Below are 27,023 nucleotides of genomic sequence, written 5' to 3'. Positions count from 1 at the left end.
TGAGTGCAGAGCCAGGAGTAACCCCTGAGCATCACCAGGTGTGACCAAAAAAGCAGAAAAAAAAAAGAATTGTTACATTGCAATGTTCCCTCAAACAAAATTGAATTTGCCTTGAACTTTTAGTCTTGCAGAGACAGCTTAAAATAACAACAACAAGGGGCCAGATCAATAGTCCAGAAGGTAACCCCTGGGCATCAGCGATGGGTGTGGCACCCAAAACCAAACCCAAAAATACCCTCCTAACAAAATAAAACTAAACAAAATCTTGGCTTCATTATATTTGTATGTGGGTCCAGCTACTCCTGGTATCCAGAAAAGGTAAATGTGGCCACATGGGCCAACAAGTCATGTTTCCATCACAGCAGGCTTGTTGTCATGGTGACAATGAGAACTATGACGTGTAAAAAACAAAACAAAATGAGAAAAACATAGAAAACATAACTGGCAAAATATCTAATCATGCCTTTAATTGTTGCTGGGATAGTATGCAGCTATAGTTGGTTGAATGAACATTATTATTATTATTATTATTACTATTATTATTATTATTGGGCTGGAGCAATAGCACAGTGGGTAGGGCATTCTCCTTGTACATGGCTGACCCAGGTTTGATTCCTCTGCCCCTCTCGGAGAGCTCGGCAAGCTACTGAGACTATCTTGCCCACATGGTAGAGCCTGGCAAGCTACCCGTGGCATATTTTCTATGCCGAAAACAGTAACAAGTCTCACAATGAAGACAGTTCTGGTGCCCGCTTGAGCAAATTGATGAGCAACAGGGTGACAGTGAATCAGTGACAGTGATTATTATTATTATTATTATTTTGGTCTCTGGGTGACACCTGGCAGTACTTGTGGGCTACTCTAAGTCTCTGTAATGGGGTAATTCCTAGAAGTTCTGGGGATCAAATTTTTCTGTTCTGCATGAACTCAGCCTACTGAACTGTCTTTTCAGTTCTGAACAAGGGATCTTTAAAAGTTACTGTGATATCTCTGTCTGCTTTTGGTATCAGTGTGATGTTTGCTTAACAGAAACTGGGAGTGTTTTTTGTTTCTTAAATTTCTGGGAAGAGCCTGAAAAGTATTGGCAGTAAAGGTTTAACATTTTCAGGGTGTTTTTTGTTTGTTTTTGGTCCACACCCAGCGATGCTCAAGGTTACTTCTGGCTCTGCACGTAGGAGCTACTCTTGGCAGTGCTTTGGGGACCAAATGGGATGTTGGGAATCAAATGTAGGCTGGCTACATGCAAGGCAAATGCCCTGTCTATTGTACTATTGCTCTGGCCCCAAAAGTTTTAAAGTTTTAAAACTCTTTAAAAGAAGAATTCACTGACTCCCATCTGGCAGCAGGGGGGTGAGTGGTGGGGGGGTGGGTTGGGGAGGGGTTGGGGAAGAGAGAGAGAGGAGAGAGAGAGAGAGCATGGGGGTGGGGGGCAGGCAGAAAGGAAATAAGGAATGGTGATTGTGGAAAATGTACAATGGTAAAAGGATGGGTGTTGAAAGTGTTGGAATGTTGGAACATTGTAAGATTGAAAATCATGAACAACTTTGTTCATCTCATGATGATTCAATTACAATTTTTAAAAAAGTTTTGAAAAAGCTATTGTGAAGGCTGGAGTGATAGTACAGCAGGTAGGGCGTTTGCCTTGCACACAGCAGATCTGGGTTTGATTCCCAACATCCCATATGGTCCCCAGAGCACCGCCAGGAGTGATTTCTGAGTGCAGAGCCAGGAGGAACCCCTGAACATCACTGGGTGTGACCCAAAAGAAGAAAAAAGTGCTATTGTGAGTACAAGCTTAATAGGTAAAAATAAATAAATAAATAAATAAAAACTGCACCATTCCCAACTAGAGGGATTTTAATTTTGGGCTTTTCCATTTTTATTCATTTATTTATTTATTTTGCATTTTGGGTCACACCTAGTGATGCACAGGGGTTCCTCCTGGCTCTGCACTCAGAAATCACTCCTGGTGGTGCTCAGGGGACCATATGGGATGCTGGGAATCCAACCTGGGTTGGCCATATGCAAGGCAAATGCCCTACCCGCTGTGCTATCGCTCCAGCCCTGTTTTTTCAAATTTTTACTCACTGTCACTGTCCTGTTGCTCATTGATTTGCTCAAGCAGGCACCAGTAATGTCTCCATTGTGAGACTTGTTGGTACTGTTTTTGGCATATCAATACGCCACAGCTAGCTTGCCAGGCTCTGATGTGTGGCCAGATACTCTCAGTAGCTTGCTAGGATCTCCGAGAGGGGCAGAGGAATTGAGCCCGGGTCGGCCTCGTGCAAGGCAACCGCCCTACCTGCTGTGCTCCAGCCCTGGTTTTTCAAATTTTTATTAAAAAAAATTTTTTTTACCAGGTCTCACAGGTGATTTATTACTGAGTTGGCAACCAGGTACAGAGACCAGATAAGAAAAACAGAGTCCCTAATCAAACATGATTCAGACTTATGGTGCCTTTCTGCCTGCTATGTGCGCAGAATCCTGACAGCTTATCACAACACACTTGCACATGTCTCATGTGTGATTCTCCTTCCAGACCCAGCTTGATTCTTCTCCAGAACCTACTCTTGGAGTTGTACCTGATTTTATTACCAGTTTTTATCCAAATCCATTGAGGATTGGCCCCATTCTGCTTTTGTTTCTTGACCAGGAACCGCTTGATCCTAAAAATCCAATGGGAAAACATGACGAAGAAGAACCACATTTACACTGTGATGATGGCGGAGAAAAGTTTGTGTGTGTGTGTGTGTGTGTTTTTAAACCAACTAGTCTTTGTACTGGGTAAAGAGGGAGGCTGAGTGCGATGGAATCTAATCAAGATACCAGTTTATGGGTACACTGTAGAGCTGAACTTTATTTATTTTGGTTTTGGAGCCACACTTGACGATGCTCAGGGATCACTCCTGGTAGTGCTCAGGGGACTATGTGAGATACCAGGGATTGAACCCAGGTTGGCCACATGCAAGGTAAGCTACCTTACCTGCTGTATTATTGCCCCTATCCCTGCAAGATTTTTCATGCTATCATTTCTAAAATGTTTTGTGAGAATCCTTGATTATCGTTACAAAAAGTTTATAAAAAAAAAGGGTAACCCTATTTTTTTGAGAAATCTGGCCTACTTTGAAGGTATTTCGTACAGCTGCCCCAGTTTCTTTCTTTAGCCACCAGAATAGTTCTGAGCTGGCAAGTCCAAGTTTGCTATTCCTAATGATTTTGCTGTACTGGCTTTGCTGGACTGGCTTTTTGCTCTTTCTCATAACTTCATTTTAATCCATAAAGGGCAAATACAGACTAATTAATTCTACAGCATATTTTCCCCAAAGCTAAGAATGACAAATCAAGGTTGTATTTTATTAAAATAGCAATACAAAGATATTTAAGTTTTATAAAAAGCAAAGGGAAAAGAAAGTTAATATTCTTCCTCTCACAGTCATTAGTTAAAATATTAGAAGCTGAAGGCAAAAATTTTTAAATACTGCTCAGAGCTGGTAAATGAATGTTAAGTCATTACTAGACATTAAAAGATTCCATTAAGAATTGCCTGCAGTAGATACCCTTACCTCGCCACTTAACAGTCATAATTAATCTCTAATCCTGAAGGTTAAGAATGATGAACAATTTTTTTAAAGGCTATGGCTTGCATGCTATAGTTTTGTCTACTGACCAGCTAATTCATCCCCAGCCAAAATTATGAAGATTTAATACTTCAAAAGGAAATCAAAGAAATTAAACGAGCTCACTCAGCAGTATTCAGAGCTTACTTCTGGCTCTATACCCCAGGATTACTCCCAGTTTTATGCTGGTGTGGGGATTCAAACTGGGGTCAGCCACATGTAAGGCAAACACAATAAACCTGAGCATCCGTCTTAACCACAAGTGACAGTAACCACCTTTTAAATTTAAAACAGGTGGGGTTCTGCCTCATGGTCTCTTCCTAGCTCTCCTAACTCCTAACCTCTTCCTAACTGCTGCACCCTTTCTGCACACCTGCACACAGGCTCAAAGTTACGACGCAGTCACTCGTATGATCACAACCCTCTGTAGCCACGTTCACCGACAGCAGGAAATGCTGCGGGATCAGCAGCAGGACTGAATAGCGCCTGTCTTCTTGTGGTGCAATGCACCATCAGGAAGGAGACATCCCTTCTCCCCAAGGCTCTGACTCCTAAGAGACCAGCTGGAGAGTTGTAACAAGACCTGTAGCATCTGGGAGAGCAGGTGAACTCAGCTACGAGACATTCAGATAGGTGGAGTAGTGCTGCTTCGAGGTATCCCCTAAATAGTGATTCTCAACCCGGCTAATTTTCCCAGGAAGGAGAGGGGATATTCGGCAAATTCTGGATATAGTTTTGGTAAGCACAAATGGCTGAAGGGTCCTGGTAAGGAATGTGTAGAAGGCTCAGAGGGTACTGGTAAGGACTGGGTAGCGGTTTACTTCTGGGTGTGTTTCGGGGTCACTCCTGGCGGTGCTGGAGAATCGAACCGAGGTCAGCAACAAACAAGTCAAGCATCTTATCGCACAGCACCATCTTTCCGGACCTAAAAACAAACGGGTCGTCGCAACTAGGACCTCAAAGGGTGGGGTAGCAGCTAACTAGATAAGAAGGAGACAGAAGGGTACAGATCAAGCTCTGCAAAGTGCAGTGTAAGCAGCGGGGTCGCAAGGCGCGCATCGTCTTTTTTTTTTTTTTTTTTTGCTTTTTGGGTCACACCCAGCGATGCTCAGGGGTTACTCCTGGCTCTCAACTCAGGAATTACTCCTGGCAGTGCTTGGGGGACCATATGGGATGCCGGGGATTGAACCTGGGTCGGCCGCGTGCAAGGCAAACGCCCTACCCGCTGTGCTATCGCTCCGGCCCCGCGCATCGTCTTTTGCACCGCGGGAGACTCTTCCCGCAAACCATGCCCGAGATAACTTCTGAACAGAGCCCAGTGGTCGAAAACTTACACTTAGGATTCAGACAGGCGCAACAGACGCCCTCCTTTGGAAAGATCCGGGAAAACGAGGACTGCTCACATCTACCCTTTATTTGGGAATGGGAGGGTGCACGTCTACCCCTTACAAGCGTTCTCGGCTACCACTTGGGACGTCTGCAGAGAGCGCTCGGGGCGGGCGCAGAAGGGCGGCGCCGAGAGGAGGGCTCTGGGGCGGTGGGTACGCACCCGCCGGCCCGCCCCGGGCCCGCCCTCTGCTCTCCCTCCCCGCCCCGAGCCCCGCCCTTCTCCTCTGTCTCCGCATGCGCGACCCAGCTCCGGAGCCGGTGCTGCTCCATCCGGGTACCCAGCGGCCTGTGGCTGTTTTGTTTCCTGGGCGGAAAGTGGGAGAGAGAGGCGTCCCCGCGCGGCGCGACTCCGGGGCTCCTGACTGAGCGCGAGGGCGGCATTGGACGTAAGAGCCAGGCGGGAGAGGGGCTCGGGGACGGGAGGAGGCGGCCTCGGGGCGCACGGGGCTCCGAGCCGGAGCTGTCTGGCTGGGCTGATGCTACTCACTGGGTGGGTGCATCCATCCCCGGGAAGCTGCTGAGTCGGGCTCAGCCCTTCCGGTCATTTCCTTCCGTGTCTGGCCACGGCGGGAGAGCCACGGCGTCTGGACTCGGCCGGCCGAGCTGCCGGACCGCGCCCCTCCCCGGAAAGTCACTGGGTCCCCAAGCACCCACACTTCGGAGCGGTGGTAGGAGGGTAGCTCGACTGGTTCTCACGGCCAGGGAGGTGGCAGATCTTCCGAGTCACAGCCCATTCTGCACCCCTGAATTCCCCGGGTCTCGAGGTGGAGTTGGAGGGTGAGTGTGTCAGTAACAAACCAGAAAAGAAAGAAAGGGGGGGAAAAGATTCGGGAGACGTCATTGGGACGAAACAAATTAAGCACGTACTTGATTGCTATTCCTCCAGAAGAATTAAGAATGGGTTTTCAAAATTGAACTTGTCCTAACAATTTAAGCTTATTGACACTGGTGATAATCACAGTTTTAATGTTTCCCGTTTGCTTTGGTCTTTGGTTTTGGAGCCACACCCAGCAGGGTTCAGGGTTTCCCTCCTGGCTCAGTGCTCTGGGATCACTCCAGGCAGGCTAGGATGGAACCTGGGGTGCTGGGGATTGAACCTGGGTCAGCTGCGGCAAGACAGGCGCCCCACCTACTATACTATCGCTCCAGCCCCAAATGCTTCATTTATGAAAGGGAAGTTACTGTTGGATTGGTTGCTCTCTTTTGGGATTTCCTTGAACAACTGTGATTACTGGCTACAAAGCAGCGTTATGGATAGGCTCTGATTCGTTTCAGGAGTCTGGGCTTCTCCATTATTAGCAGGTTATATGTAACTCAGGCTCATACTCTCTGATTTCATATTCTGCGTTAGAAATAATATACCACATCTACTACATCTGTTTGACTTAAGAATTTACATAATGCGTTAAAACAATTTTGGCTTGATGTCATTTAACAATGAATTAGATTTTTTTGGTCTGAATTAGTATTCAATTATTTTTTGAACTAGGAAACATTAAAATCAAATATATTAAAATGAAATGGATATTCTTTCCATATAAGCACCGTAAAGGGAAAAGGGAAAAACGAAGTGATCAGAAGTTCAATGCAGTGTTTAATGTGAAGAAACACAAATTCTATAATAAAATTATAAATTTGTGCAAGAAATACTTTTCATCTGAGTCCATGCTGTAACTCAAAGCCATAATATTCACTATTAGTACTCTTCAGCAGTAAAGTAAATGTCAAAGTCATAATAATTTAGAATGAGAATGAAAATTCACTAAACTTATTAAAAGAATCACTTGAATAAGATGTTCAGGGGGACAGTAAACATTAGGTTTTTTGGTTCCCTTTTGTTCAAATCACTTATACCAAAACCATCTTCAAACTTTAATTTTTACTCAGTCAAAAGTGTTTTTTGAATGAAAACCATCTTTTAAATTAAAAAGAAAAGTGGGGCTGGAGCAGTAGTACAGTAGGTAGGGTTGCTTGGCTTGCATGCGGCCAACCCGGCTTAATCCCTAGCACCGTATATGGTTCCCTCAAGCCCTGCCAGGAGTGACCCCTGAATGCAGTCAGGAGTAAACCCTAATATATATATTATATATGTCACATATATAATATATATAAACCCTGATATATGTAAAACCTGATGTTGCTGCCCATGAATAAATACCAGTACTTGTACATTTAAAAACAAAAATACCCCCCTGATGTTGCTATATATTTATATATCACCTGATATTGATATATATAAACCCTGATTATATATGAGAATCACATTTTATTACCAAAGTTATAACATAAATTCATGGAACACTAAGATGTTTTGAAAGGCGTAAGTAGCCCCCCCAAAAGCCTCTTTTTTCTTTTATTAAATCATGTTAACTGTTGTTTTCTAGGAATATGTCAGATTCTGAAGCAAATTAATGCAAGTACTTTATTTAGTTGGGTTTTGTTTTGTTTGTTTTTAAGTGACCTGGGAAAATGTCCGGATTTCTAGAAGGCTTAAGATGCTCAGAATGCATTGATTGGGGGGAAAAACGAAATACAATTGCTTCAATTGCTGCTGGTGTTCTAGTAAGTCTTTGATAATTTGGGCCTTTATTATTTTGGTGTGTTTGTAATAATTTTGTGTATTGAATTTTTTATAATATATTAAAGTAGGCACTGTTTGTTTTATCCTTTTTTTAAAAAAAAATTTATTAGTGAATCACCGTGGAGTACAGTTACAGACTTACAAACTTTCGTGCTTGCGTTTCAGTCATGCAATGATCGAGTACCCGTCCCTCCACCAGTGCGCATTCTCCACCACCAATGATCCCAGTATCCCTCCCACCACCCCCACCCCACCCCGCCTCTGTGACAGAGCTGTTTTATCTTTTACCACTTAATTTTAACATTAACATTTATGAGGAGGTTGAGTTATTCTATTTTAGCAGTTGAAATAATGATTATTTTCCTTACTTCATAGTGAAAATGGCATATAGCAATATATTTTGTACACTTAATTATCTACCTACATATAGGCTTATCATACTCTCAGTACATTAAGTACCAGGAGCTATTCAACAGATTGAAACTAGCCAAGAAAGATTTTTTTTCTGTCCTTCCATGATCCAGAATTAATTTTTTTCTCATCTTTTTTGTTTGTTTGTTTTGGGGCCACACCCAGCTGTGCTCAGGGCTCACTCCTGGCTGTGCTGAGGGGACCATACGTGGTGCCAGGGTTGGAACCTGGGTTAGCCACGTGCAAGGTAAGAGCCCTGCCCACTGTAAAGCTCTCTGGCCCCTCACAATCTTACTTAAAAAATAAATAAATAGCAAAACTATTAAAATATATTAATTAGAACCTATTTATAGTAAAAATTATTATTTGGTGTTGAACTTAGCATCACACCTGAAGCCACTTAAAATTTAGCAAAAGGGAAAACAGAGCCATGGAGCCATTATTTTACAATACCAAGAGAATAGCTAAAATTCTTTTAATAATTTTCCCCATATATGTATTTTGTTTATATTAATATGCTTCTGAAGACTTATATATCAGTGGCAGGCCATTCTTGTCACTTGGAATCTGAGTCACTTTTTTCCTTTTATCTGCAGTGAGCTATTGTAACTTATGTGTAGTTTACAAGATAAGATTACAGACTTTAGGGCCAGAGAGATAGTGATGGTGTTAAGGTGCTGGCCTTGCATGTGTCTGACCCTGATTCAATCCTTTGTAACACATGTGGTCCTCGGAACACCTCCAGGAATGATCCCTGAGCACTGTGGGTGTGCCCCCAACCCTCTCCCCCCCCACACAAAATAGACGTAATTTTTATGACAATTTAAAATAATGATAAGACTTAGAAAAGAAGTTCCTATAAGTAATTATCAACTGCTGGGGCTGGAGTGATAGTACAGCTGGTAAGGTGCTTGCCTTGCACGTAGCCAACCCAGGTTCAATCCCCACCATCCCATATGGTCCCCCAAGCACCCCCAGGAGTAATTCCTGAACGCAGAGCCAAGAGTAACTCTGAGCATCATCAGGTGTGCCTCTCCTAATCCACCACCACAAATTATCAATTGCTCTCAGACTTTAAGGGTAGCCAATATTAAATCATGTGCAAATAAACTATTGCATTTCTTGCTGTAACATTTAAGAAAAATTGAAAATCATTAGAAGGGATTCTTTCTCATAGCTTGCTTTCTTTTTTAGCCAGTAAAGTATGAAGCTGTTGCAATTTCTCATTAGTATCATCTTTTTGTTTTTGTTCTTAGTTTTTTACAGGCTGGTGGATTATCATAGATGCAGCTGTCATTTATCCCACTATGGAGGAGTTCAACCACTCATATCATACTTGTGGTGTCATAGCAACCATAGCCTTTCTAATGTAAGTGCCATCGTGATACTAATTACGTGGATTGTCACAAAATAAAATTTTGTGTTTTTTTTTTTTTTTTAATCTTGGGATCATAGTCAGCAGTGCTCAGGAGCCGTGTCGTCCTGAGATATAATCTGAGTGTCTTGCAAAACATGTTCTCAACTCACTGAGCTATTTTTCAAGCCCCAAATAAGAGAGGTTTGTAGATTAGAGTTGAGTAGATTAAAAATTATTTTATTTTTGGGGTCACACCCAGTGATGTTCAAAGGTTACTCCTGGCTCTGCTCTCTAGAATTACTCCTGGTGGTGCTTGGGGAACTATATGAGATGCCGAAGATCAAACCCAGCTCAGCCCTGTGCAAGGCAAGCGTCCTACCCTCTGTTCTATCACTCTAGCCCCTTTTATTTATTTTGGGTCAGATTTAAAATTTTCAAATGCTGCTAAATTTATATAATGGACATGAGTTAAGTCAAATAATAGAAATGAACTTATAAAAAGAAAAGTTAAAGTCCTCTTTCTTCACCCATCTTTCTCATTCAGTTTTATCTCCCAGCTTCTCTCTGACTATTCTTCTATTCTGTCAATGTTTTTCTCCTTTTAGTTCTGTACTATTGATGTTTAAGTCAGGAACCATGTATTTCTGTTTATTTTATCCAACAAATATTTATTAAGTTACTCTATTGTTTGTTTTTGGGTCATGCCCCACAGTGCTCAGGGCTTACTCTAGCTCTGTGCTCAGGATCACTCCTGGAGGGATGAGGGGACCTTATGGGGTGCCGGGGATCAAAACCAGGTTACCCATGTGCAGAACAAGAGCCCTACCGCTGTATTACTGCTCTGGCCCCTTCAGGAGTGTTTTTGGTCTATGCTCATCTAGTTCTGTGCTCAAGGTTTGCCCATAACAGTGCTCACAGGACCATTTAGTGCTGGGATTAAGGTGCAGAGCAAGTACCATAACACTGTAATCTGGCTCCTTATTACTTTTTTAAAATTGATAAAGTAATTTTTATGCCATTTTTGTAGGTATGTAAAATTTTAAAATATTACGAATAATTCAGTTCTAATATATCTTAAAATTTGTATGAAATAGATAAACCCTACAAAACCGTATTTTTAAGGCTTTTCTGTGGGGAGCAGGTGTCTCCCAAGTAGTGCTCAGGAGACGTGGGCTGCCTCCCTGAATTTCTTAGCTGGGCCAGTGCAGGTGTCCAAGGATGCATTGCTCAAGCCCTGTGGTTAAGGGATTCCATCGCTGTTGTGGCTCTAGGACCTTTCGGGCCCCACTTGGTGGGGCTAAGGCCTCCAGGGCTTCTCCTAATGATGCTTCCTTGACTAGGCTGAAGGAACCATGTAATGCCAATCAGACTGAGATTGGCATCGTGCAAGAACTGTGTCTTAATCAGCGTGTCCTACCGCCTCTCCCTTCCCTTTGGTTGCTGCAATGTCTGGGAGTCGAATACTTGGTTGCAGTGAGCTGGAGATCCCATAATTGTAGCACCAGGGTTACATCAGAGGTATCCCTGGGATTGTGCTCAGTGATGTGGGTGATACCAGGAATTGAAGTCACAGCCTCATTCCTCTATCACTGAGCTGCATTCCCAGACCCCCAAACAATATCTTACTTGGATCTTCAATAGTACATAGCAAAACATTACTATTGATCAAAATATAATTGTTTTTCCAGATATTGTTCATTATTACAAAATTATTATTAAATATGCATCCCAAAGTCAATTTGAAGTACTTCTGAGTTGTCTAGGGCCAGCTTTCTTTATCAACCATTGCCATGCCTGGTTATTTGTTGAATATATCTGAGGTGTGAAAAAGGAGCACTCGGGGCCAGAGATAGGATAGCTGGGAAGGATAAAGAGTGATAGTACAGTGGGTAGGGCACTTGCCTTGTGAGTTTTGATAGGTCAGTGGAGTGCTTGTATCTGAGTTGCTGCTAAAGGAGAAAGGGAAGGCAGAGAGAAGGTGGCTGAAGGATAAGGAGACATTTTCCTGTTAATGAGTTTCCTGTGCCTCTCAGCAAGGGAGATAAGTTCCTAACAACTGGCTCCTGGCCCACCAGGCTTTAAAACAGATAAGTTATTTCCTAAAGTGAATGATACTTTAAATACTTAAAAAAATAAAGCCCAGGGTCGGAGAGATAGTACAGCAGATGCTTTCATGTCAGTCCTCAGCATCTCATGTGTTACCCTGAGCATTGCCAGGAGTCATTTCTGAGTGCAGAGCCAGGAGTAACTCTCGAGTATCGCTGGGTCACTGTCACTATCATCCCTTTGCTCATCGATTTGTTCGACTGGGCTCCAGTAAAGTCTTCATTATGAGATTTGTTGTTACTGTTTTTGGCATATCGAATATGCTACGGGTAGCTTGCCAGACTCTCCGAGAGGGGCAAAGGAATCAGACCCGGGTCGGCCACATGCAAGGCAAATGCCCTACCCGCTGTGCTATCGATCCAGCCCCATTGCTGAGTATAGCCCAAAAATAAATAAAAAAGAATAAGCCTGAGGGGCTGGAGCAATAGCACAGCGGGTAGGGCGCTTGCCTTGCACGCGGCCAACCCAGGCTGACCCAGGTTCAATTCCCAGCATCCCATATGGTCCCCTGAGCACCGCCAGGAGTAATTCCTGAATGCAGAGCTAGGAGTAACCCCTGTGCATCGCCAGGTGTGACCCAAAAAGAAAAAAAAAGAAAAAAAAAAAGAATAAGCCTGAGTCCCGAGCACAGCTCACTGTGGCCCAGAAACCGAAGAAAATTATATAGAACCAAGTTGAAGATTGTTCCATCTTACCAAAGTATAGTTTTGTGAATTTCACTCTCAAAATTTTAGCAAGGATCAATCACCTGAAGGATTTGTTAAAATTCAAGTTGCTGGGTCCCATACTCAGAGTTTCTGCTTTAGTAAATTTTGTAGATAAATTAGTTGCAGATAATTTATCTGATGAGATCAAGGGGATGCTGATTCTGCACCTCTGCTGACATTTATATTAACTAACCTATAATCACTGCTTTAGAGCAGTGTATTGGTTGGTGTGTGTGTGTTTGAGGGGGATACCCAACTGTGCTGGGGACTTATTCCAGTCTCTATGCTCAGGGATCACTCCTGGTAATACTCAGAGGACTGTAGGTGATGCCAGGGATTGAACCTGGGTTGGCTCTGTGCCAGGCAAACCCCCTTCTTGGTGTGCTCTCTCTGTCCCAGACCAGTGCTTTTCAATCTTTCTCTATCTGCAGACTGACCATATTCCATGTGCCAGTGGTTGGAGTGACTTGCTTAAGGTCAACTGAACCCATTAGTCAAAACCTTTAATTTGAGGGGCTAGAGCAATAGCACAGCGGGTAGGGCCTTTGCCTTGCACTCGGCTGACCGATCCCATATGGTCACCCGAGCACGGTCAGGAGTAATTCCTGAGTGCAGAGCCAGGAGTAACTCCTGAGCATCACTGGGTGTGACCCCCACCCCCCAAAAAAAAGCAAAAAAAAAAAACAACCTTTAATTTGAGGAACTCTAGCTCTTTATATCTGTTAATTTTATGTTACAGTAAGTTCCCTCTTGGAATTAGAGATACCTTGATTTCTATTTTGTTTATTCACACAGGATTAATGCAGTATCGAATGGACAAGTCCGAGGTGATAGTTACAGTGAAGGTTGCCTGGGTCAAACAGGTAAATAGCTACAAATAACATCTTAGTATACTTACAATGAGAATTTTACATAAAAGGACCATTCTCAATTCCTTCATATCATGAGTGAGATGGAAGTATATCTTAAGTAGAAATTAGATGCATAAATGTTGCTTGTGTAGTATAAAATATACAAGTTGAGTATATAATCCAATGTAATATGATGTAGGTATAATTATGTATAGTATACAGTGAATAATATAAAATGATGGTACAAGACAGAATTTATAGTATCTTAAGCTGTACTATATAAATTTATTTATTTTGTTTTGGCTCTGTTCCTGGTTCTGTGCGTGGGATTCCTTTAGGCAGTGCTTGGTGAACTATATGGTGCCAGGGTTGTAACACAGGCCAACTCCATGAAAAGCAGGCGACCCAAGCGGAGTGATAGTACAGCAGGTAGGGCACCTGCCTTGCATGTGGCCTTCTGGGTTTGATCCCCGGCACTCCATACGGTCTCCCTAGCCTACCAGAAGTGATTCCTGAGTGCAGAGCGAGAAAGCAGCCTGTGAACACTGCTAGGGTGGCCCCCCCAAAAGCATGTGCTCATGGGGCTGGAGACAGTCCAGGAGGAGTGATGTTTGCTTTGACCCGCCCAGCCCCTTCCAGGATCCCCAGCATCCTATCCATTTCTAAGATTACAGTCTTTCGTGTTAAGTTCATTTGCACTGCTGTGCATCCACACCCAGAACTATTTTCATCTTACTCAACTGAAGTGAATAATAGAACTTTGGTACTTGGGTTAGTCCACACCCTTATTCCCTGGTGCTGGGCATTGGACCATGTTTTGCATGTAGTATCCAACCTTAGCCAAGGTTCTTCTTGTATTAACTTTTTTTCCCAGCTGAGTATGGAATCCAGAGCTTCCTGCAGGCAAGGCATGTGCTATGTCACAAGCTATGTTCCCTGCTGGCCCTAGCCCTTCTTACCTGAGGCACATGTGTCCCCTTGACTCCGCGGCCATGTTCCAGAGTGTAGATAGGATACAGGAAGGATATAAGTGGCATGTTTTTATAGAATGTCCAGAGTTTTTTTGTTTGTTTAATTTTTTGTTTTTTAATGAATCACCATGAGGTGCAGTTAGACTTACAAACTTTCGTGCTTACGTTTCAGTCATACAATGATTGAGTACCCATCCCTCCACCAGTGCCCATTCGCCACCAATGTTCCCAGTGTCCCTCCCACCCCCCCACCCTCCGCTGCCCTCTGCCTCTGTGGCAGGGGCATTCCCTTTTACTCTCTTTCTCCTTTAGGGTGTTGTGGTCTGCAATGCAAGTATTGAATGACTATCGTGTTCTGTCTATAGTCTACTTTTGACACGCATCTCCCATACCAAGCAGGCCCTCCAAACACCCTTTACTTATCTTCCCTTCTCTATCTGAGCTGCCTTTTCCCCCAGCATGTGAGACCAGCTTCCAAGCTGTGGATCAAACCTCCTGGTACTTATCTTTACTATTCTTGGGTGTTAGTCTCCCATTCTGTTACTTTATATTCCACAAATAAATGCAGTCTTTCTATGTCTGCCCCTCTTTCTTTTTTTTTTTGCATCACACCTGGTGATGCACAGGGGTTACTCCTGGCTCTGCATTCAGGAATTACTCCTGGCGGTGCTCAGGGGACCATAGGGGATGCTGGGAATTGAACCCGGGTTGGCCGCATGCAAGGCAAAATGTCCTACCTGCTGTACTATCGCTCCAGCCCTAGCCCCTCTTTTTCTGACTCATCTCACTTAACATGATACTTTCCATGTTGACCTATTTATACGCAAATTTGATGACTTCATCCTTTCTAACACCTGCATAGTATAGAATGTCCAGTTTATTCAGTGATTAGACAGGTGGTTATTAAGAAATTTAAATTCCAAATTTCAAATATTACATTCACATAGAAATAAACCTGGATATAGGAAAATTTCAAGCAACTTTTTTTTAGATGGAATGAGAAATTGCAGTAGTAGGCTTTGGTCTGTGCCCTCAGTCTCTCTTCTGGTTCATTCTTTTTGTAGAAATTAAGTCAAACAGATAGAGAAACACTGATACACGGTAATCTTGTAAACGCTAAGTGAATTCATAGATCTGAGCAGTTGGTGTAGATAGTAAGTTGTAATAGCTAGAACCAGACTCATACATGGCCATCGCATCTCTAAATAAAATTTCGTAGCACAGCTTTGGGCTAAGAGCCAGTTGTAATTTTTTTAAAGTACCATGTTTTTTACACTCGTGTTAATATTTATGGTGTAGGCTTATAATGTCACTGTGTCACACTTAGGAGCAAAGTGCCAGTCATCTTGCTCTATTGTCCCTAGGTTCCTTCTCCATCCTCTTCCTCCCACCCACCCTTTTTCCCATCCCCTGCTTGCTATTTTCAGTTCTGTGTTCAGATTCTGAGAACACTTGTCTTTTTTTGATTACATGCAGCATGTGACTAAGATCATTGGATTTGTCTTTCTCCTTTAGACTTAACATGCCTAACATGGGACCTTTCAGTTCTACTCATGTTGTAGCCAAATGCGAGACTGTAATTGTTTTAAAAGCACATCTATGAGTAAGAGATTATTATTTCAGAACTGTGGCTTTGTTTTGGGATATGAAGTCAAATTTATATATATAACAATTTTACTTACTCTGCTTAACAAGGTTGTGTTTTTTGTGAAAATGTGTTCTAGTTGCATAGAGAAGCCCATCTCAATTCATTTCAGACAATCTAATGGTTCTCTTTGTAGCAGGTCTTCATAAATATTATAGAAATGTGATTTAAAACTGATTGTCTTTGCATGAATTCTAATGCCACTTTCTTAAGCACCAGCTATAGTCATTTTAATTTGCTTTGTTGCTTGACTTCTGTGAAAGTGAAATATAGTTCGTATTTAAATTTACATAATACTAAATATAAATTTTTCATTAACTATAACAATGTTACGGTTTTAAACTTCATTTGGGGAACTGGCTTTAAACTTTGGAGCACAATATATTTTTTTTAAAAAAAGTCAAGAATAAGCTTCTAGGGGCTGAAGTGATAGCATAGCGGGTAGGGCATTTGCCTTACATATAGCTGACTTGGGTTTGATTCCCAGCATCCCATATGGTCCCCTGAAGTAACCCCTGTGCACCACCGGGTGTGACCCAAAAAGAACAAAAAAAAAGCTTCTAGGACTTCAGTGACATGGGGACAATGGTCAAAGGTCTTGGACGCTTTGGTGGTGAAGAGGTGAGATGACTGAATTGAAACTATAAATGTTAACACTACACATGTGGCTTAAAGTATAATAGTCAAATATTTTAAACCATGAGTTTACTGAGTCTTTAAGCTCTTGTTCTCCCTTGAACAGGTATCTCACTTGCTTGTCTCAATGTTTCTTTGCCTATTTCCACTCTTAGAGAAGCCTGTGTTTTTCTTGAATATGTAGTCCTCTGTCTCCCCTCACATCTTTTTTTTTTCTTTTTTGGGTCACACCCGGCAATGCACAGGGGTTATTCCTGGTTTTGCACTGAGGAATTACTCCTGGCAGTGCTTGGGGAACCATATGGAATGAGGGGAATCGAACCTGGGTCGGCCGTGTGCAAGGCAAACGCCCTGCCCACTGTACGATCACTCCAGCCCCCTGTATTGCTTGCTGTCCTGGCATTCTAAACTTTTAAATAATTAGGGTCCAGAGGCATCTCTGCAGCAAGCTGTTTGGTTTATTTATTTGTGAGTCTCTGGATCATGGCCATAATGTGCTTAAATGGCACCCAGGGGCAGTTCATGGGTGTGTGACAGCCAGGATCCTGTAGGGGCAGGGAGGGGAAGGCCAGTCTGGGAGCCCTTGAGGTGAGGCATCGCTCTTGATGAGGTCAGGGATCATATGGGCTGACTGCCAGGAATCAAACACAGATTGACTGTGTGCAAGGCAAGAATTTTATCCTCTGTATTATCTCTCTGGCCCTATAAAACCTCTCTGGAGGTTTTTATAGGAAGATTGAGTAGAGATTTGTTGTTGTTCAATATTTGCGGGGGCGGGGGGGGAGGGTCATACCTGGTAGTGCTTAGAGGCTGCACCCTGATGTTTTTAAGGGGACCATGAAGTACTGGGGAACAAACCCAGGTCTCCTTCATGCAAAGCATGTATTTCAGTCTTTTAAGACAAAGACATTTCCCCAGCCCTTAAGTAGAATATGTGTGTGTTATTGTGTACATAATTGAGCAAAGTATATATAGGCACTTATTAATGAATATACATACCTGCCAATAAGCAAAAGGCAAAAGGCCAACATCTTTATTGATGGTACTTCATGCAGCTTCTTCCACTGCTTTTATTTTAGACTTTTTTGGCAAGTACATGTGTTTTTCTGTTTAGATATTTTTTTGTTTTCTTTGTTTTGTTTATGTTTTGGGCCACACCTGGTGATAATTAGAAATTATTCCTGGTGGTACTCAAGGGACCATATGGGATACTCGGGATCAAACCCAGGTCAGCCGCATGCAAGACAAGAGCCCTACCTGCTGTACTCTCCAGCTTCATGGATTTTTCTTTGAATCTTTTTTTTTTTTTTTAAAGTTAATTGACTACTGCTATGTGAGAAAAAATTCTAGTAAAATGTTGTTCTTTTCAGGTGCTCGCATTTGGCTACTCATTGGTTTCATGTTGGCCTTTGGATCTCTGATTGCATCTATGTGGATTCTTTTTGGAGGTTATGTTGCTACAGGTGAGAGAAAACAATTTACCTTTTACTTCAATAGGATACAGAAATTTTCTGTTACAGTTGGTTATTTTAATTTTGTTTTTTGGGTCATACCTAATGGTGTTTGGGGGCTACTGGCTCAGTACTTGGGGATTCCTTGGAGGGACTATGCAGTGTGAGGAATCCAATCTCAGCCTAGAGCATTCAACTTGTTGAGCTGTCTCTCCAGCCCAACGTTGGCTATTTTAAAATTTTTATTTTGGCTTTTTGGATCACACCCAGCAATGCTCAGGGGCTACTCCCAGCTCTGCACTCAGGAATTACTCCAGGCAGTGCTTGGGGGACCATATGGGATGCCGGGGATCAAACCTGGATTGGCTGCATGCAAGGCAAACGCCCTACCTGCTATATTATAGCTCCAGCCCCAGAATGTTGGCTACTTTATTATTATTTTTTTTCTATTTTTGGGGGGTCACACCCAGCGATGCTCAGGGGTTACTCCTGGCTTTGCACTCAGGAATTACTCCTGGCGGTGCTTGGGGGACCATATGGGATGCCAGGGATTGAACCCGGGTCGGCCGCGTGCAAGGCAAACGCCCTACCCGCTGTGCTATCGCTCCGGCCCCTGTTGGCTACTTTATTAAAAAACTTTTCTCATATACCAGGACCAAGTAAAGGCATTGAATTTATGTCTTGCAATGCTTCTTTTTTTTCTTTTCGTTTTGGGTCACACCCAGCATTGCTCAGGGGTTACTCCTGGCTCTGCACTCAGGAATTACTTCTGGCAGTGCTCGGGGGACCATATGGGCTGATGGAAATCGAAGCCAGGCCAGGTCATCCTCTTTTGTGTGCAAGGCAAACGCCCTACCCTACCCGCTGTGCTGTCACTCTGGCCCCTGGCAATGCTTCTTGAACATTTTGTTTATTTGCTGTTATTTACTGTTTTTAATATTTCTTCTGTTTTTTATTTCCCCTTATAATGTAAGGCCTGGGAATAAATAGATCACAGTTCCAAATCTTGCTTCTCTTTGACTTCCAGAATCCTTAAAAACAAAATATACATGTTCTGTAGCTATTTGACAAATTTTGGCTTGTTGATTTTTGTGCAAAACCATAATATCCTGCAAATGAAGTTTATTGAGCTAAATCTCCCTGATAATATGCCATTGTTCCTCCTTAACCGTATTCAGGGATTTGGGGGTCATACTCAATTATATTCAACCAAGCGGGCCAGATGGTTGGATGTAGGACCTGAGGTGTGATCCCTCTTGGGCCCTGTAGTTAGGAGCCTCCCAGGGCCACACCCATCGATGCTGGGGCCTCCAGGGCCACACCCACTCTTGCTGAGGGCCATGTAGTACTGGGGATCAAAACATGGTCCCACCCCTGTGTATCTCCCTTGCCCCTGACATCATTCACTTTTAGATAAAAAAAAAAAGAGTCAAGTTATACTTAATATCATCTGCTTAATTAAGTTCAGTTTAATACAAGCTCAGATAAAGATCTAGTTTTAGATTCCTCGCTGAATTTTTGCTTTTTATAACAACAGAAATTATGAAAACCTGCTTAATTTTCCATGTCAAGTTGTGTGTTTTTAGTGTAGGAAAAGTACAATTTGCAAAAATAGCACCAACAGATCTGACTTGACTCATTTCAATTCTTCCTTGAGTAAAATGTGATTCTTCAGTTGAAATCATGTGTTTTCTGAATTTTCTATAGACTTAGAAATTTTGTAATTCTTACAGAAAAAGCCACAGTATACCCTGGAATTGCTGTATTTTTCCAAAATGCCTTCATCTTTTTTGGGTAAGTTGTTTTACATTCTTAACCCTATTTTTAAAAATCTTTCAAATATAATAGTTTCTTTTATGACGTTTACTGTATTTAATTGCTTAATTTACATACCTATCCAATGCCTTTCCCAATATTATTGCAATTATCATGAAATATGAAGAATATGATTAAGAAAGAGGTTTGGGGGCTGGAGAGATAGCACAGTGGGTAGGGCGTTTGCCTTGTACTCGGGGTGTGACCCAAAAAGTAAAAAGCAAAACAAAAAAAAAGAAAGAGGTTTTTTTTTTTTGTGTGTGTGTGTGTGTGTGTGTGTGATGCTGGGAACCTAAGGACTCACATATACAAGGCTAATGTTTTACTGCTGAACTACATCTCTGGCCTGAGGAAAAAAAATTGGGATGTGGTGTTTGGAGCCATATTCAGTGGTGCTCAGGGATCGCTCCTGATGGTGTTAGAGGAACTTATGGTACCAGGCATCAAACTAGGGCCCTCCATATACAAAGATGTGCACCTTCTCTGCTCTCTCTGAGGTCCTGAGAAAGATTATATTTTCTTGTTTTGTTTTTTGGGTCACACCCAGCAGTGCTCAAGGATTACTCATGACTCTGCACTCAGGGGTCATTTCTAGCAATGCTCAGGGGACTGTGTGGGCTGCCAGAGATTGAATCTTGGTTAGACACATGCAAGGCAGCATGAGCAAGATATTTTGAATAGTGGTTTATTTGATTTCAGTCTTAAGAATTGGACATACATTGTTTGCTTTTTTCCAAATTGTCACCCTTTCCCTTTAATGAACAGTGTGATTCATGTAGATGTAGTTACATAATACATAATACATAAAAGGAACCGAAAGTGTTCCTTTTTTTTTTTTTTTTTTTTTTGCTTTTTGGGTCACACCCGGTGATGCACAGGGGTTACTCCTGGCTCTACCCTCAGGAATTACTCCTGACGGTGCTCAGGGGACCATATGGGATGCTGGGAATCGAACCCGGGTCGGCCGAGTGCAAGACAAATGCCCTACCCGCTCTGCTATTGCTCCAGCCCCCGAAAGTGTTCCTTTTATTTATTTATTTATTTATTTATTTTTTTATTGAATCACATGAGATACGGTTACAAAGCTTTCATGTTTGAGTTTCAATCATACAATGATCAAACACCCATTCCTCCACCAGTGCACATTTTCCACCACCAATGTCCCCAGTATCCCTCCCCCCATCCCACCCCTCCCCTGCCTCTATGGCCGACAATTTCCCCCATGCTCTCTATTTTTGGGCATTATGGTTTGCAATATAGATGACTGTTCATTTTAAATCTGTTGCTTAACAGAAGTTTTAATGAAATTCTGCTGAGAACCACTTCTTAAGTATTCCTAGCCTCCCCGCCCCCCCCCCTCCACTCGGGTTCTAGAAGATAACTCAGTGGCTTAAAGTAATTGTCTGACTAGCACTTGGCTGAGAGGACAATCCCTGGTGCTGGGCACACACACCAAGACAGTTCTGATGGCAGCCCTGCTATTTGGGATTCCCTGTGTGAAGAGCCCAGATGATATCTCAGGGACATAAAAAACTCTCAGGGCTAGTAGGAACTTGTAAATTTAATCCTTGGTTTAAGACAAGCAAACAAAACCCCAAAATAAGACAAAACCAACAAACAAAAAACCCCCATGGTTTCTAGGCTCCTACAATAGTTCTTTCTCTGTCTTCCTCTTCTTCTGTTTTCCTAACTTCCTCTACCCCCACCCACTGACCAACCAGCCCCCTCTCCCTTCCCTCTCACTCCCTTTCCCCCTTCCTCTCACTTTTCCTCTTCATATGCCCTCTCTTCCTCTCTCCCTCTTTCTGTGTCTCTGTCCCTCTCCCAGGATCAAACCCAGGGCCTTACACCTGTAGGACAAGTGCTCTACTGCTGAACTACATCCCCAACCATTTTACAGCTGTTTGGTTTGGTTTCTTTTTGAGTTTTGAGCCATACCTAGCAGGGCTTAATGTTTGGGGCTTGCTCCAAAGGAGCTGGGGATTATACAGTGCTCAAGATCACATGTGGGGCCAAGCATGAGCTCTGATCTGTTGAGCTGTGTCCCTGGCCCATAATTCTGTTATTGATGTCATTAGAATTTGTTCGTGTGAGAGGCTGGAGCAATCGTATAGCAGGTAGGGTGCTTGCCTTGCAGGTGGCCGACCTGGATTTGATTTCCATTTGGTTCCCTGAGCATCGCCATGAATATATTCCTGAATGTATCACCAGTAGTAACCCCTGAGCACTGCTGGGTGTGCCCTCTCACCAAGAAAAAAAAAATGATAAAAAAGAATTTGTTTATGCAATTTGAGGCGTGAAAGGAAAGTCATAACATTTTTATCCTTCCAGTGGATGTGATAACAAATTAGATCAATCAAACCCTTTTGCTTTTTGGGTCACACCTGGCAATGCACAGGGGTTACTCCTGGCTTTGCACTCAGGAATTACTCCTGGCGGTGTTCGGGGGAGCATATGGGATGCTGGGAATTGAACCCAGGTCGGCTGCGTGCAAGGCAAACTCCCTACCCGCTGTGCTATTGCTCCAGCCCCAATCAAACCCTTTAATGTTTTTATCAGTAATTCTCTCAAATCATTCTTTCCTGGATACTTTCCCTTTCCCCTACCACTAGCCCCCCAACAAGGCTTCTCTTTATTCTCCATATCAGAACTCCTGGGGCTATACCTAGCAGTTCTCAGAGTAACTCTCAGTTCCCAGATACCTGTATGCAAGATGTTTCCAGATATTTCTGAGAAGAGAGTCTGTGGTTTTCATTAGGGTTTCAGAGAAGTCCCTAACTGGGAAAAGGTTTAAAAAAAAAAATCTAAAACCCTGCTGTTTATCTTAGTACTCTTCCTTCCCTATCTTTTCCTATCTACCCCCCCCCAAAAGGGAAGTAGAATTCCCATAACTGCCTGAACCACTCATAAAAATGCTAATAATTTCCTTTCAGTAATAGCAGTTGTAACTCATACTTACTCTGTTCCATCACCGGGACTTTTTGCAATTACTCAAACCATTTTTGAAGTAAGAAAAGTGGACCATAGATGTGGCAAGACACACAGCCTCTGTGGGTCATCATACCTTTTAGTCTAAGACTGGTGGTGAAAACTCAGAGTTAAGCAAACTGGTGCTGCTACCCATATATGCCAAGACAGTCCTGAATCGTAGATCTGATCCCCAAAATAAATAGGTTTTTCAAAAGTAGGTAAACAAACAAATTCAGTTCAATGCTAGCTACCATTGTCAGAATAATTGTAGCAGATTACTTGCTGTTCTAATTTATTAAGAATAATACTTATCCACAACTTAGAAAATACTATTTCAGAAATTAAACAGATGTCACTATTAAAGATCCCCATCTGACAGTGTAGGAGGAACTGGCTTTTCCCCAGGAAGCTCTTCAGATTATCGTCTGCTCCTGGTGCCAGTGTTCTTGGTTCCCATGTCTCTTAGGCTATCTGCAGAGTAGAGACCCTGATAGCCGTTTTTGTCTTTCTTTTTAACAGCAGTAGGTCTAATAGGAACTGGAATAACAAACCTTAAATTATATAGCTTTAGAGGTTATTGAAATCCTTTATTAAGAGAAATTAATAGACTTTGAGCAAAGAGTTCTGAAAATCTATTTGGAATCTTGTTTTCAACTAAAACACTCGAGTGTTTACCTTTATAAAAAATTTGATGAAACCTGTTCTAACTTGATACAGAACTTAGTCCTATACTAGATTCCTTCTCAGCGGAGGAGTTTCCTTTCCTTTCCCTTCTATTTTCCAATAAACTTTCTGCTCTGCCCCCCCACTCCACAAAAAAATAAATTGATCATTACAACTGCAGGTTTAACTTTGAGCACACACCAGTAATTAGAAGGCAGATTTAAGAAAAATGAAAGTCAGCATATGCTATTGAAATATCTATATCTGGGGCTGGAGCGATAGCACAGCGGGTAGGGCATTTGCCTTGCACGCGGCCGACCCGGGTTCGATCCCCGGCATCCCATATGGTCCCCCAAGCACCGCAGGAGTAATTCCTGAGTGCAAAGCCAGGAGTGACCCCTGAGCATCGCTGGGTGTGACCCCCCCCCCAAAAAAAGCAAAAAATATATATATATCTACATCTGTGTTCTGTGTTCAGTTTTTCCCTCACACACGCCCCCACACCTAAGTCCTGTTGAGTGATTCTCTCTTAAATCTGTTCTCTTTTTGCCCATCTCCAGGTTTCTGTTGCATCATTATTACCCCCTGAGCAGTTTGCATTTCTCACTTGGATACTCCCTTGGATCCAAGTTTTCATGTACCAGTTTTCCTTCTGAAACACTTCTAATCTTCTTATTTCTCATTGAAAAAATGTTCCACTCTGGATGACTGTACAGATGGGATCCCTGGAGACCTGGTCCTAAAGTCTCCCAAGTACCATGAGGCTGGTCCCCAGTACCATAGGGCCCAGGCGCTTTACATCCTCAGGCCTTTGCATTAAACCACTGTCCTGATGATTAAGCTCCCAGGCTCAGTGGACACTGTTTAGTAGATCCATATTTCCCCCATCCCCTCAGACCCCCCACCTCTCTCTCTCCCTCTCTCTCTCTCTCTCTCTCTGTCTCTCTCTCTCTCTCTCTCTCACACACACACACACAGACACACACAGACACACACACACACAGAGAAAAGTGGAATTTTTGTCTTGAAAAACAAAAAAATGTGATGATCCTGGGCTCTTGCACAGAAATTATCCATGGAGCAGCTTTCTTTTCTTTTCTTTATTTCTTTATTTCTTTATTTGTTTATTTATTTTGCTTTTTGGGTCACAGATTCCTTTTAAATAAGTATGTGTTTCTGATAGCCTCATTCCATGCGTTCCTGGGACTATCACTTGCTCCTTTTTGTAGACCTTAGCGCCTGACACCTATGTCTTGGCACCCATGCCCATGGTATTTACTTGTGATCGGTTGACTTACCAAATATTGGCCTCTAGTCCCTGTGCTTATCTCTTAAAACTTTAATTTCAGGCCAGAGAGGTAATAAAGGGTTTAAGGCACTGCCATGCATTCAGCTATGCCCAATTTGAATCCCTAGCACCACTTATGGTTAAGCACTGCCAGTGATCATTACTCAGAGCCGGGAATAGCCCCTGAGCATTGTTGGGTAGGTGTGACTGAAACTTTCCCTGCGTTACTATATCTCTTGATTTATATATTTACATATATAAATAAATATATTTTTATTTATTTATTTATAAATAAATATATAAGTATTTATATATTATATAAATATATAATCAATATACTATATATTTATTTATATATAAATCAAGAGATATGTGTATATGTATACATATACACATACGCATACACACCTGCTTATAAATCCTTATGCATATAATGACCTACTTGTCCTTCAAGCTGAAAACAACCATAGATACTTCCGTACCTAAACCTTAGACTGTGAGGGCATATTCCTAATACATCTCTCTCCCGAGGTCTATAATCTTTTATTTCTCTTTGCCTTTTAGTTTGCTGTTCCTCCCTAGTAATCTCAGTAGGTATTTCCCCCTGCCCCCCACCACACACACTCATCTAATGGTGCTCAGGAATTACTCGTGGCTCTGCACTCAGGGATTACTCCTGGCTGGTTTGAGGGATCATGTGTGGTGTCGAAGAACAAACCCTAGTTGGCTGCTTGCAAGGCAAGTGCCCTACCTGCTATACTATCATCCTAGCCCAGTAGTTTTTATTCTTCCCAACCTCCATTCAAATTCCTGCTTGTTCTGTAAAGCCCATTTCAAATAGTATCATTTCTGTATGTCCTTTTCCAACACATGCAAGACAGGGTGAGTTCTGGTTTCTTTGCTTCTTTAACATTTGGTACAGATACACTTTCTCCTTCATGAATATTTACTACATGGTGTCCTCAAGAATGTGTGCAATTGAAGTCAAGGACTATATTTCATTTGTCTTTATAGCTCAAACCTCCAGCACCTACAACATGACCACAACAAAGGGCTGTTGCATGAATTTGACCAGATTAGACATTGTCAGTGCTAGAGTATAGTATAACAGGTAGGGTGCTTGCTTTGCATTCAGTCAAACCAATTTGATCCCTGACACCACATATGGTCCCAGAGCCCCACTAAAAGTGATCTCTGAGCACAGAATCAGGATTAAGACCTAAACACTGTCTGGTGTGGCCTAGGTTCCCTCCCACCCCCAGCTACTCCCTTCTGGAAAAAAAAAAAAAAAGATATTGTTATATACTACATACTGTATAGTCATGCACTTTACACTGGTTAACTTTAATTTTTTTTTAAATTGGGGCCACATTAACCAGTGATCAGGAGTACTCCTGATTCCAAATTTGGGTATTAGTCCCAGTTTTGGTGGGTTTTTTGGGTTTTTTTTTTTTGCTTTTTGGGTCACACCCAGCGATGCACAGGGGTTACTCCTGGCTCATGCACTCAGGAATCACTCCTGGTGGTGCTCAGGGGACCAAATGAGATTCTGGGAATCGAACCCGAGTCGGCTGTGTGCAAGACAAACGCCCTACCCGTTGTGCTATTGCTCCAGCTCCTTTCTCCCAGTTTTGTTTAGGGGACTATACAGTGTCAGAAATCCAACATGGACCTCCTACATCCAAAATATAACACTGCAACCTGTTGAGGCATCGCTTCAACCTGCTTGACTTTTTGTTTATTTTTGTTTTGTTTTCATTTTTGGGGGGTGTTGGTGCGCACCCTGTGGTGCTCAGAGTCTGTTCCTGGTCCTGTGCTCACCCCTGTCAATGTTTGGGGAACCGTATGTGGTGCTGGGATCAAACCAGGGTGACCACATACAAACCAAGTGCCTCATATCCTGACCTATCTTTCTACTCCCTCCTTAACTTTTTTAAAATGATGTGTGTGTTCACTGCTCACGTTAAGGATGTAGGGAATCCAGTGTAAATATAAATAGTGCAGTGAAGCCCAATAGAAGAATTTATTCCCCTTTATTACGTATGCTTTCATATACGTCATCATTTTTTCTTTGCAGTTTTCCACTATTTTCCAGATATCACTTATTTCTTTTCCCAAACTCAACTAGTGATGTGATTTTTCTTAATTTATTCACAGAGGACTGGTGTTTAAGTTTGGCCGCACTGAAGACTTATGGCAGTGAAAACACCTGATTCCCTTCCCCACAGCAGTCCCAAATGGGTTTGTTTGTTTTTTTACTACTCACTCCCAATCTTTTGTGATGTCATTTTCTAAACTTGTTTCTGAGTACAGTCTCAGCTCCAATTTGTGTGATACTGAGATCATGAGAACTCCTATTTAAAGAACAAAAAGTCTATTGTGATATACATTTGACTAACTTATAAAATGTTACAGGAAAATATTTCACGTGAATAATTTTTAAAAGTTTTATCATGGTACAATTTGTAAAAAAAAAAAGGAAATTATGGATGTATTATATATGAATACTTGTCATAATCAAGGTCCAGAACTACAATTAAAGAACTCTAAATTTAATGTTTATTT

The 27,023-nt window shown here is 42.3% G+C and overlaps 2 protein-coding genes and 1 non-coding gene across 3 annotated transcripts; 2 read left to right on the top strand and 1 right to left on the bottom strand.

The window, feature by feature from the left end:
* Positions 1 to 267: 267 nt before the first annotated feature.
* On the top strand, positions 268 to 402 carry LOC129405388 (small nucleolar RNA SNORA1). The gene has a single exon (XR_008630540.1). It is a non-coding gene; the product is annotated as a small nucleolar RNA SNORA1 (small nucleolar RNA).
* Positions 403 to 2,431: 2,029 nt separating this feature from the next.
* On the bottom strand, positions 2,432 to 2,689 carry LOC129404957 (60S ribosomal protein L39-like). Its single transcript, XM_055139871.1, has one exon. The coding sequence runs from the start codon at positions 2,687 to 2,689 to the stop codon at positions 2,432 to 2,434; it is 258 nt and encodes an 85-aa protein (XP_054995846.1).
* A 2,555-nt stretch (positions 2,690 to 5,244) lies between these two features.
* On the top strand, positions 5,245 to 27,020 carry TMEM50A (transmembrane protein 50A). Its single transcript, XM_004603456.3, has 7 exons — positions 5,245 to 5,392; positions 7,464 to 7,568; positions 9,255 to 9,367; positions 12,964 to 13,031; positions 17,642 to 17,734; positions 19,456 to 19,516; positions 26,616 to 27,020. The coding sequence occupies exons 2-7, from the start codon at positions 7,476 to 7,478 to the stop codon at positions 26,659 to 26,661; spliced, it is 474 nt and encodes a 157-aa protein (XP_004603513.1). The 5' UTR covers positions 5,245 to 5,392; positions 7,464 to 7,475; the 3' UTR covers positions 26,662 to 27,020.
* The last annotated feature ends 3 nt before the right edge of the window (positions 27,021 to 27,023 follow it).

The sequence above is a fragment of the Sorex araneus genome, chromosome 5 (assembly GCF_027595985.1).
Source record: "Sorex araneus isolate mSorAra2 chromosome 5, mSorAra2.pri, whole genome shotgun sequence".
Classification (NCBI taxonomy): domain Eukaryota; kingdom Metazoa; phylum Chordata; class Mammalia; order Eulipotyphla; family Soricidae; genus Sorex; species Sorex araneus.
Note: the sequence above shows the minus strand (reverse complement) of the source record. Positions and strands in the feature narration are given on the sequence as shown.

Coding starts and splice junctions, on each gene's coding strand:
- LOC129404957 (XM_055139871.1), bottom strand. CDS start 2,689: ATGTTTTCCCATTGGATTTTTAGGATCAAGCGGTTCCTGGTCAAGAAA.
- TMEM50A (XM_004603456.3), top strand. CDS start 7,476: ATGTCCGGATTTCTAGAAGGCTTAAGATGCTCAGAATGCATTGATTGG. Junction 9,368..12,963: donor GCAACCATAGCCTTTCTAAT/GTAAGTGCCATC, acceptor TTATTCACACAG/GATTAATGCAGTATCGAATG. Junction 13,032..17,641: donor AGGTTGCCTGGGTCAAACAG/GTAAATAGCTAC, acceptor TGTTCTTTTCAG/GTGCTCGCATTTGGCTACTC.